Source organism: Callorhinchus milii, unplaced genomic scaffold, assembly GCF_018977255.1.
Source record: "Callorhinchus milii isolate IMCB2004 unplaced genomic scaffold, IMCB_Cmil_1.0 Scaffold2, whole genome shotgun sequence".
Classification (NCBI taxonomy): Eukaryota; Metazoa; Chordata; class Chondrichthyes; order Chimaeriformes; family Callorhinchidae; genus Callorhinchus; species Callorhinchus milii.
The window spans coordinates 70446438-70459468 of NW_024704743.1; the positions used below are offsets into that span (position 1 = coordinate 70446438).

The following is a 13031-nucleotide window of genomic DNA, read 5'->3' on the forward strand; positions in this document are numbered from 1 at the left end:
ACTACATAAACCCAAGTTGTTGTTGGTAATCCTGCAAAGAGATTCTAGCAGGTCAAACTGGGGAGGTGGGGGAAGATTCATTACTTTTTTAAAAAAAAATGTAGCTTTTTCTTTTATTTGCAGCAAAATCGTCAATCGGCTGATATAGATCCAAAGACTGGGGCTGATCATAGCACTTTGTTGCATTTTAACAATGATCAATTCTGGCAATTTAAAAACAATGTTGTATTGTGTAGTTAATGTCATGTCCACAGCTACAAGGGCAGATCTCATTTTAAATTATTTTATTTCTTTATTAACCCTTTAGAATGCTACAGATGATTTATTTCATTTAGATGTAATCATGGAGCTTTTGATCCCACCACACACAATGTGGCTAGAATTTTAGCATGAATGTTAAAATTTACAGTTCACACACTGTAACAAACTATATTACATTATTACATTAAGAAGGTGAATCAAACTAGCACGAAAGTTACTAAATGAAAAGATAAACAATAAGGAAACTAAAAAGAGAGGAAGAACAGTACCAAGAAAGAGAATAAAGGACAGAGACATTTTTTAAAACATTTTTATCTGTTCAAGTTGTATAGAGTTAATGTTACAATAATAAAGCTAATTTGAGTTGCCTTATTAATGCAATATTATAGTTTGTCCCAGTATGTAAACTGTAAACTTTAAAAGCCATCTGACCCTGGCTGAGGGATAAACTACAGGCTGTTCTCACTAGTCAGCAACTGTGCTGCTGACTTGAGTCTGAACTGGCCAAACGACTAACTGGATATGATCTTCTGGAGCCTGTTATATTAATCAGTTAATTGACTAGTCGACCAACTTCAAATGCCTTTAATTTTAAGTCTTCAATTCATTCAAGAATTAAGTTAGATAAAATTCCTTTACACAGAGGACAGAGAGAATGTGGGAATTCTTTGCCACAATGGTTGATGAAGTAGATTCTATAGGTTTTTCTAAAAAGAGAATTAGATAGGTGCTTGAAAAAGAGGAATAGTAAACAATGTGAATTGCCGGCACGAGAGTGGGTTTGGATAAAGTAGCTCAGGTCGAGAAAAATAGTGCAGATTTGATGGGCCAAATAATCTGTTTCCGTGTTGTAATATTCTACGATTATCTGAATTACAGACTTCTGCGTTGGTAGAAAATACAGTCCTACTAAGCTGGAGGGAGCGGAGAGCGGGAGGGTTCACCTAAGTTTGACTTCAATAGTGTCAAATTAGGTTCCCAATAAGATTTCAACCAGTATCAAGATTAGCTGTCACCCGTACCATAGAGGATGTTGCGCCAGAGGATGCCTTTGATTCTACTATTGAAATCAATTGAGAAATTGAATGTTGGACGTCCTCCGGACGTGAAAGGCGCTAAATCAATGCAATTTGTTGTTGCTGATGATTGAGAGATATGACTTTGGAATCAGAAGGTTGGATGTTTTCTGGTCTCTCCTACCGAGCTGATGTAACCCGGGCTTATTTGATTGCAGAATTTGGAAATATTATACTGAATTCTGATTGGCTGAACGCTGTTGAGTATCTTCAAGCTTCATTGAGAATAATCAGCTTCCACCAGATGTGTGTTTGGTTGGCTGAGTCTCTGGCACACGCAGTAACCCCTCACTGTGCTTATGAGCGTTCCATGCATCCTTCCTGCACATGGATATTGCTGTGTCTTGAAATGGAATCCAGAATCTGCTTACCTAATTCCGTAGAGTATTAGGTGCAGGTTGACGCTTTGGGGACACTAGAGTGTGTGTTTGGGTACTCTTGGAGATAAAGCCACATAGTTTGCCATTGAGAGCAATGTCTGCTGTCCGCTTGTCCAGCTACGACCACTCTGCTTATTAGGTCATTGGCTTGGAGTATTAACAAGATACATCAAGCCACGCCAAAATGCCGGGCTGGCTGGAGGTGAGCTGGAGTACTGCAGAGCTGCCGAGCTCAGGAACCGGACTATCTTGTCAACCACAAATGATTGACCTGTTTCTAACATTCTATTGACAAGCATCTCACCTTGGAGTTTGTTTAGCTCCTAGGAGACTGTTTTTCTCTCCCCCCAAGAAGATAGTCTACTGAAGATACTGCCACAGCATGCTTTAACATGAGGCAGGGAAATATTGAGCTCCTTGGGACATCCTCCCTACATGAAAAGTGCTATACAATTTTAATTTGTTGGTTTTATGAGTTCTCCTCTTCAACTTGTAAGCAATAATGGCCCCATTGCCCAGGTGTGTTCTATGTGAATCAAAGCACAAGTTTTGAAAGTTCAAAAAGTTCAAAAAGAAAATCAAGGTAATGTATAACAATGAAGTATGAATTAGGTGACATTAAGGCTAGGTTTTAGAGGCCTATAGATTGCAGGAGGAAGATACAGGTGAAACATTTCACAATGACACCCTATAAAGATACCTGTAAAGAGTTTGATTAGGAGGCAGTATGATAATAATAATAATAATAATAATCCTTGCATTTGATATAGCGCTTTTCACGTCAGGAGGACGTCCCAAAGCGCTTCACAGAACACACTGTAAAGTGAATTGACTGTATATTTGTGGGCGAACGCGGCAGCCAATTGCGCACAGCAATGTCCCACAAACAGTCGTAGATTGAAAATGACCAATTTAATTATTGTTTTTGGTTTTTTGGAGGGATTATTATTAGGCGTGTGGAGTAAGGAAACTTGCCCAAGGTTTCGCCCTGCCTGGAATTGAACTCAGGTCTCTCACTTGCAAAGCGAGTGCTCTAACCACTGAGCTACAGGACTCCAGATAAGCTTGATTTGAACAAAGTGAGAGTTTGGGGGAGGAGAAAGGACATCTAGAGACTGTTTCCAGAGTTTGGGGGCACATTCTGAATTGGGGACACATACTAAATTTTTAATAAAATGGAGAAAGACAAGACAGGTTGTGATGCAGAGAAAGAGAGAGAAAGACGCTGGAGGCTACAGGTATGACAGAAAGAACACAAATCAGTTTCTTGCTTCCTGTCCTTGATTTAGAGAGAGATGCTAGTTGAAAGAGCCACCCCCGATAAGGGATCAGTATTCAAGTTACCATTAATTCCAGGGTACAGAACAGACAGCCATCCATTAATACTTAAACACTGTACAAAATGATGAAAGCACTCTTGAAGCAGGAGGTTGTACGATTTTCATGACTCTTAATATAATATGTGTATCCAATCAATTATTCAAATAATCAATGACATAATCAATTACTTTCAGTACAAAGCTTAAACAGACCTGAAATAGTTATCATATATGCAGCTATATATTATATATTTACACTAGGTTGGATTTTCTAGTCTGGGAAATAAAAAGTTACACTCCCCAGAAGGAATCTTACAAGGTATAAATAATAATCCGCTCAATGAATTTGAAACAACTGCCTTTTATGGTAAAATAAGATTATTGTTATTATTCAAGAGACAGCAGTTTGAGTTTCACTATGCCTTCTTCGCTTATTTACTATGTGGTATAATCATGAATTCCAGATAGAAACTACATGAGAAAAACATATTAGCATTACGTTGAGAATGTTACATTATCTTACACAGAGGTCTTCCAACAAACATCTGTGAAATCATGGAAGCGCAACAATTTTGGATTTCAAATGTCCTGTTAAGAGACACTTATTGTCAGGAGGTTATAGCTTTCCTGATAACGTTAGCATAAACCAATCCACTTGCTCTTTTTCTTTTTTCTTCATTAAAATATTGCTATCTCACAACATTGTAGCAAAATGTGTCATTGCTTCATTTCACATAGAAAATGTCCATGTAATTTATTTATTGTGCGTTATGTAATACCCCTGGGGCTAGATTCTGAAAATGCATCTGCGATCATTTTTTCATCATAATTACTGATTTCAGTCGTTAACAACAATCATTTTCGCTGTGACATTATTTTGAAAAGTGTTGCTTCACCTTTTGGTCCTAATACGGCAATTTTCCTCTTATAGTCCAGTGGTTTGATGAATAATATTGAGGCTATGAAAAATGATTACTGAAAAAATGTTTCAGATTTGAATCGTTCAGAGTATCATACAAATGGGCAAAATTTACTATATAGAAACGTTTGTCATAATTTCCTGGAGGATTTTTCATTATCTCACTTAAGAGTTCTAAACCAGGGTCATTCCAGGTACTGGAGCACTTGAACTTACACCCTTATAACTCACTATACTGCTATTCTATTCATTTGGTTTCAAGGGTAGAAGATTGGCAATGGTGAATAATCATAACTTTTATTTTTCACTTTTATCTATGTAGCGACAATAGGCAACAATATAAGGTCAAATGTAGTCCTACTACAAACAACACGATATTCTAGATAGTATTGTGACAATGCTGCTTTTACCCTACCTGAAACAAGGGCCTTCATCTGCATTGCGTGTGATTCATATATGCTGAATCTGATCTCTTAAAATGACAAATACAGTTCGAGGAATTTTGTGTGCTGGTGTCTAAACTTCTGATTATCAAGATGCCCCCTCCTCCTCCATATGATCATTTAACAATATTAAGAATACTTTTGCCAGCAGTGATACTTAAGACATATTTAAACTTTCGTCCTAAATTTTTAATTATGGTTCTACACACAGATTAAGGGATCCTACGATTTTCAGTTGAATGTAACTCTTTTGGAATAATTAAATCCAACAGTATTCTAGCTAATTCTCATTGGCAACTATGCAACTATATATTTGTTCAGTGAGGTTTTTTTGAAATTCGGTTTCAGAACTGTCTCCTTTTGGTTTCTGAATAATTACCGCATCACCACTTTTACAGATCCACAATCTTCTCACATTCAAATAAAAGTTTTGAAGCAAATGTGCATGCTGATTAAAATTATTTTATCCATACAGAGAAAGACATAGTTTCAGGCACATAGTGGAAAGGTATGCGCCTAACATGAACATCTGAATAAACAGATCCCAGATTATTCTTGCTTACCCATCATATCTTTTGTCTTCTTAAAATGTTTATACCATCTTCCAAATTCTTGACATTTTGCTGCTGATACATTTGCATAGTAAGTGCTGTTTACAATGGAGGAAATCATACTCTGTATCGAAAAAGACACATAAAACCTTCAGTCAGTAACAAAGAATTTCAATCTAGTTTCAACCATAGGCAGACATTACAAAGAAAATATTTAAGATAAATTGCATGCATCCACAGTAAATCTATGTAACAGCTATTTTAATGAAGAATTCACTTTAGGTTTTTATTTCCTTGTTTTTAAATATTCTTCCTCTCTTCATAATTGCAACTTTATAATTATTGATTGATATCAATTATAGCTCGAAAACTCTTTAAACCCAGTGAAATAATTTAGTCACAGGGGATATGGGATCAGGAGAAATGAAGGCTCATGTGGAATATGGCATGGACTCGTTGGGGTGAATGGCTTATTACTGTATTGTAACATTTCATGTAATTCTGTCACAGATGGTCATCTGCAGCTTTTGCAGAATGTATGCAAACGAATCTGAATCACAAATTTGTGAGTTTCATACATATTACCCTTGTATATAACACATATACAATTTGGAAATCAATAATCGGATAGTTATCGTTTCTTACTTGGTTGTAAGCTGCGATAAACTTTCAGGAAAGACCACTTCTATTTTGTTTTACTTCTACTGGACAATAGCATATTTCCTGATTAATGATTCATCTGCACAAAGTTATATTTTATTTGTAGACGGTATAAGTTAATATGGTATAAGAACTCCTATTTCTGCATTACTTGCATAAAATTAACTTGACTCAGTAACAATATTGCATTGTAATGTTGCTTTGTAACATGACTTTGCAAACCATGACTGAATATAAAATAACAATAATGCTTGCATTTGATACAGTACCCTTCACATCAGGAGGACATTTCGAAGTACTTTACACAACTAACTGAGAGCCCAAGTCAGCGGTGGGGGTAGGGAAACGGGAGAAGTTCATCGAAAGAGTAAATTATCAGTAGTCCTCATCCTCAAGAGGTTTGACCTGTTACAATGTGGTTGAATTTCATCACCATGTTATTTAATGATAGAAAGGCATTACTTAAAGTAGGACTTTACAGAGATGAACTAACACAAATGAAGACACTTTTAAAAATATTTGAATAGACACCAAATCAATACTGCAACTTACAAAAATATACTTTTCAATTAACAGTATTCTGGGGGAAAATGGAATTACATGGGGCTGTGCAACATACACTTTATAGAAGCAGCTAACTGTCATATTTTAAGTGATATAGAATTTCAAAGTTAAACTTCACGTTATCTTTTTTCTAGATTTTTCTGTTGCAGAAAAGTGCAGCCAGGTGCAAATAAAGTGCAACCCTTTGTGAATTTGAGCCTCACTCAGCTTTGCACTTCAACTTGCCTGTAGAACACCGGGGATCCTTAACACCACCAAAACATTAACATGTATAACATACCAGTATTCCCATGAAATTCAAAGTATTTTAAATAAAAGGTATTGCAGAAACATGAATTACAAGATGGGTCAAATCAACTTTGAGAAGTCATCTACAGCTGCTCCTTAGACCATGGGGTCCGTGGGAGAACCTCACAAATGCTCAAACTGCTGCTTGCTGAGAATAATGGGTGACAAATCCCCAAAATACAATCAAGGTTGCCTTCAACTTTCTTGGAAGGCTGTAGACAGCCACAATGTACAGATTAAGAAACTCCCAAATCAATGAAAATCTTAAGGAGATTGTTTCAGTTGCAGTCCTGTTCCATTTTGCAAAACTACACAAAGGGCAGTAGGCACTATTTCTGAGAGCACCAAGTTCACAATGATAGCAAAGACACTGGCATTGATCATTCAGCTTAGTTCTAGACATGGGTCTTCTTACCCCTTTGGTAATTTAGCAACAAGTAGAGAATAATACAGGCTTGACATCAAAAGATTTGTACAGTCCTGCAGCTTAGTGGTTAGAGCATTCGTTTTGCAAGCGAGAAACCTGAGTTCAATTTCAGACAGGGCGAAACCTTGGGCAAGTTTCCTTACTCCACATGCCTAATAATAATCCCTCCAAAAAACAAAACAATAATAAAATTGGTCATTTTCAATCTACGACTGTTTGTGGGACATTGCTGTGCGCAATTGGCTGCCGCGTTCGCCCACAAATATAGTCAATTCACTTTACAGTATATTCTGTTAAGCGCTTTGAGACGTCTAGAAGACGCGAAAAGCGCTATATCAAATGCAAGTATTATTATTATTATTATATGTACCAAAAGGTGGAAGGAATGATACCATTAACTCTGGTTTCAGAGGAATAACAATTCTCAGAGTAGCATTAAACACGGATAATTCATCTGTTGGCCCAATCTCCTCACATTCTTTCCCTGTTTACACATGCCTACATTTTCATTATAATTAGGGAACACAGGAATATCAAGCTCAGAGATAGGTCTGGAATTCAAGCTACAGCCTAAATAAACCAGTAGAAGCAGATAAGATCATGTATACTTCTTGTTTGCATCAATTGCCTAGTGGTGGAAGTCATGATACAACAAATCTAATACAATTGATTTTTCCCCCAATGTTCTACTTTTCCCTCCTGCTGGAACTAACTCTTTTGGGTTATGGTCCCATAAATCCTAGTAGCTTTGGCCCATATGCCCTGTTTCCCAGTTTGAGGCTAAACTGGAAATGCTGGTCAGGCTTTTAACTATAGAGAGAGTCAAAACGAACCTTGATCCTATTCTTGCTCAACATTTATGCACTTTCCAGCATGAATCAATGGATAATGAACCATGTTTGATTTTATACCTTCCCTAGCCAAGAGGCACTTTTCATAATAGTTGTCGTTATGGCTCAGTGCTCGACCCACTAAACCACTGGGGATGTAGTTTGATTTTAATAAAAATGGTTTTCTTCTAAGAGGGGAAGGGTGAAGAGAGAACATGCGGACGTGACCTTTTTTTAGGTGCATTTTCTTAGAAACTCCAACTGAAATGATTGTAGAACACAAACCTTCCTTCCTGTAGCCCCTTCAATTTTTATAGCGTCACAGTGAAGTGACAGGTGTGATCGTGTCACTGCCATTCTTATATGCGTATCTGCATTAGCATAACCACACAGCATGCCATTCAAGTGTGTTATTCTAAAGTGTTTTAAGAAAAATGTTTACATTAAAACCGAGTGATTTCTAAAGTAAATATATATGGCATTATTTTTTACCTAATTAGTCTTGTATATTAATCACTTATTTTATGCTCACAATCGGTAATTTCATTGGCCACATCATCATTTTACAGATGTAAAATATCCATGGTATTATTGGACATACAATTGGTAAGTTATAATGTGGGGTGGTTCACAATATATTAAAATACATACTTATGTTTGGCAAATCTCTAGAGTTGTCTTTAATTCTAAAATACGTAATAGAAACGAATCACTGGGGAAAAAACATAAGACTTCACAGAACCAAATTCCCTTTAATTACTATTCTATGGTAAATTTTGTTGTATTTGTTTATCATTACAGTGAGTTCGTCAGTCATGTGGGCATGACAAGAACCACAAGTTTCTGTCAAGAGTGAAGTCTATGATCTTAGTTACACCCACATGGCTGTCTCACAGCTCTGAAGGGAAATGCAACAAACTTTACATTCAATGTCATTAAAAAGGAATTGGATCCAGACTCAGTGAAGACTATTTTGGAAAAGGAGTTCAGAATGAACTGAAGAACGTTGTGGGGTTACATAGCTTTAAAGGGTTTACCCAGAGCAATGATCCTAAATAATAAAGTAAACTGAAAGTCTCAGCAGCAGAGTCTATTCAACTCATCCATTCTCGAAGAGCTTGTGAACCAAAGGGCTTTTCTTTAATAAAATAGCTGGCATTCATTTCACCGCAATATTTTGTTAGAAAATCACAGATTTTCAGTGGAAAATGATACATGAGACAGCTTTACCTAAGTGCACAAGAATTCCTGTAATCTGGTGTATAGACAGTAAAATAAAATAATTAATTATTGAGAATACTCTAAAAATCTACTTCAAATAATTATGAAAATCTTTCTGGAAATATCTAGCTTTTTATAGGTGCTCCTCGGATTTAAAAAAAATCTCTATGTGATATTCAATCACATTCACTTTAACAAATGAGACTGAGATGAATTTTAGTTCAGAGACCTTGTGTGATTAAGGGTGAACGGGATACCACCATAATTTCTTTTCAAAACACTGAAAAGATGTTAGAACAATCCATCTTTGCACTGCAAGCCAAACTGCACCCTGGCTCAAGATCCATTTCTAAACCTAAAGCAAAAGCTGTGTTATAACCTCTTCAAAATTATTCTGAAACATTAAAGTGAAACTCACATGAAATGGGTATATGCCATCATTAAACTGAAAATTATGGTAATCTTTACAGAATTATTTTCCTCCTACAAAAGTAAGTCAAATTTTTAGAGAACTTTATTGCCTATATTTTATATGTTTTGTTCTGTACTCTAACAACACTGACTTGGCATGCACCTTACTAGGATTCCTCTAGACCGAACAATGGTATGGGCCGAATTTGTTAAAATCCATAGCAACAAGAAAAGTAGTAATTTGTAGCAATACCAATAGATGGTTTGGCAAAATAGTGAACAAAGTTACACTTACATTTTAATTGATTATTAGTAAACTGGATTTTTTTGACATTTTATTTCAATTAATCATGGTAGAAAAAACACAGATATAATGAACATTTCGCAATGCCTTAGGGTTCACAAATCTGTATGAAGAGGTTAATTATTGATGTACAGTAATTGAGTGGCTCAGAATTTTTTAAATGAACTACTCCTATATTCTTTTGCCATCACCCTTTTAAAATGGCTGATATTAAAATATACATAATGATGTTCTAATGAATGTGAAATATTCATGACAAACAGTAAGTAGGTTTGAGTAGATTTCTTATGTATCTCTGCAACAGACATAAAGTAACCCCATAATCCTTTTCTTTACATTTTAAAGCTGGTAAAAAAAACTTAATAATTCAAAGGCTATTGCGGAAGATAACTCTGGTGTATTAACATTAAAGATCAGAAAGGCTCTGTGAAGTTCGAACAAAGCAATAGAAGTTTTCCTAAATATTCGCTGTTCTTATCTTAATAATTATTAGGCATTCCTCGTGTGTCATGTGTATAGCAGCAAATGCATTTTAAATCTTGAGACTATTAATCAAGAAACTTGAAAAAAGGCATTTTGCTGAGGGAAACACACTCTGAATTGAACTTGACCAGTTTTAACATGTAGAAGTCTAAAATGCCCCAAAAATATGCCATATACAACAGACCCCAGTTATAACAGGTAGCCAGACTCCCATCAAATGCAAGGCTTATTATAATATTCCAACCAGCTCCATAAACAGGGTGCTATTACGCTTCAGTATTCATTGCACATGAGTACAGAAAGAACGACGGCTCCGTCGGCGATTCAGAACATAAGGCAGTGTGGGGAATGTGGCATTGGCGACAATCTAATGACCAGAAGGTTGCTAATTTGGCTTCCCACGTGCCGGCTGGCTTTTCGTAGTATCATTGAAGCCGGCACATGCATTTTGAATTTTTTGAGTCAGTAAATATTGGGATCCAAACCCCAATAAGCAAACCCATGTCGCAATAGAACATGTTATAATAAGAGTTTCACTGTAGTACTGAAGGTTTCACAGCTTACAAATGGAACTATGTTGTCAATCAAATGGCTCAACTGCAGAAAAGAGATTTAGAGAAACATAAAACCTAAAACATTTTTTTTAAAACATAAGGTTTTTAAACTGATAAAGAATTATTTTTACTTTTTTTTATTTGTACATAATAATTCTATCGTTTTATCCTTCAATCAATATTAGCATGTTCAAAACACTATTAATTGCCAGTGCAACAACCCTTTACATGAATTCCTTGCATGCTGTTAGGAACACATTAGGTGCGCACCTGCAACTCTCAAGTACGTGTCTGAACTACATCTGATCCATGTACAAAGAGCATTTCAACTCTTTCCACCAATACATCCAGTTGACCAGACCAGAAACCATCTGCAGTATACAACAAGCAGTTTTTAATTCTTTGCCCGCAATGGCTTAAGTGCTGCTGCATATTGCAAAGGATTTTTTTTGAGGGGGGGGATGGGCGGGAAGAGGAGAGACTAGAAAGGAAACGGGATAACAGCCATTTCACTGATGAACGGCAGGTGGTCCAGATAAACTCCACCAACTCAATGTCAACCTTTACCCTGATTAATCTATGAAAGAAATCCCTGTGTACCAAATAATATTCAAAAATTGAACTGCTGGCAAATAGACAAATCTGGAGTCGGAGGAGAAATGTAAAATATGGCGTGCAGTTACAGACTACTCATTTGAATTTTTTTTAGAGGAAAACAGCAAGAAGACAGTGGCAAATAAAGATAAGTGCATACTGAAATGTGACTTAAGATGATCCAAACAAGCGTGTTAATATGTAGTGTTGTCTTGCTAGACTTACTGCTATTTTTTGTGAACCAGTTCACAAATATTATTGTTAATAACAAACTGATATTTTCACAACGAACAATATTTTTATTATTTTAATATTAACAGAACTGCCATTGAAAGCAATTTTGTTTCAGGAACTGCTTATTTAATTTATAGAAGCAATATTATCCTTCTCGCACATCCTAGGGGAAGTATATGTTCATGATATACAATATTGGATGTGGACCTAGAACTCTTCAAATCTTTTGAAAGAAATTTTATCTGATTTGCATGGAAACCTTGACCTTATCTACTGCTCCTTGGAAACTGAAGCACACCACTGTTAAGAATGTTGCTACTGTAACATCAAGTGACATCTTTCAGCAGAACATGCCATTCTACTGTGATGAAAAATGGTGTATCTAGCATTAACCCCTTCAAGACAGAAATACGTTTAAAGCTCCAAATCAATTTATTTCATATACAGTATATGTTGAATAATGGATAACTAGGAGTGAATTGCAATCCAACTGAAGGAATCAGCAGACATTAAAGCAAAACTTGAAGTGTATAAATTTTATCTCAGCCCAAAGAATATATCACAGCCTTTAATTCACTCCCCAGCAACGGATATTCTGCATGACATTTATGCTGTATGGATGTTTGCAAGTAAATAGCAGGATTGGTGTAATTTTCCAGAACATCCGATTGCCAAATTAAAATTGCAAAGAATATTACACTAATTTGGAACATTATTGTGATGGTTTCCCAGAAATAAATCTGCAATGAACTACTGAGATTTTTTTTTACAATATACAATAGGGAAATGTAAATTTCCAATTGCTCATTGAAGATCTTTACAACAGTTTAATGGAATGTGATGTAAATGAGAAAAGCAGAGATCCTATCTAAATTTGAATTTTTGTGGGAAAAATAATAAAATCTCATCTTTTTGGTTTCTAGTTTTGGTGCAATCATCATAGCGTTCAAACCAACTGTACTGTAGTTCATATTTGATGCTATACACATAGGTTCAAATCTGGAGTTCATATTTTATTTGCCATAACTGTTTACAAAGTTAGTAATGAAAAGTACTATAAATACCTGTGAGAGGGGACATTCCTTAGCCAGTGTGCTCTGATTCATTTCTTTCAGTAGTTCTTTCAGAGCATTTCTAACAGTTGTGTGCATCCACTGTTCAGGTGGCAAGTCTTCCAGTTTTGGACAACTGCATAATAGAAAAAATCATATTAAAAAACAGTACACTTCAGAACAGGTTCTTGGTGCAACATTCCTTCAAGATAGACAGATTTCATTTGGTGCATCAAGCAGATGCATCTAGAGATTGCTCTCAGTCTCCTGATTGTTCTGATTAGTTAATTACTTTATACAACACATCTGCTGTATTGATGCATGAATTATACATCAGCTGCATGTGGCGACTATTATTTCTTGTTACTTCTACCTTCTTGCTCCAATGCGTTTGGTAAAATAATTCAGGCATTTAGAGATCTGGGAGTTAAAGACAGAGATGAAATAATAATGATGCCAT

At 35.8% G+C, this 13031-nt stretch overlaps 1 protein-coding gene across 6 annotated transcripts in view; it reads right to left on the bottom strand.

Annotated features, from left to right (window-relative positions):
- Positions 1 to 13031, bottom strand: part of LOC103181251 (DNA-binding protein SATB1) — a 74643-nt gene that overhangs the window by 46487 nt on the left and 15125 nt on the right. For all 6 annotated transcript variants that reach the window (XM_007897581.2, XM_007897578.2, XM_007897579.2 and 3 more), the window contains 2 exons: positions 12584 to 12707; positions 4962 to 5073 (listed from right to left, as the gene is read on the bottom strand). In XM_007897581.2, coding sequence (XP_007895772.1) covers positions 4962 to 5073; positions 12584 to 12707 — 236 coding nt within the window. The remainder of the gene's footprint in view (positions 1 to 4961; positions 5074 to 12583; positions 12708 to 13031) is intronic.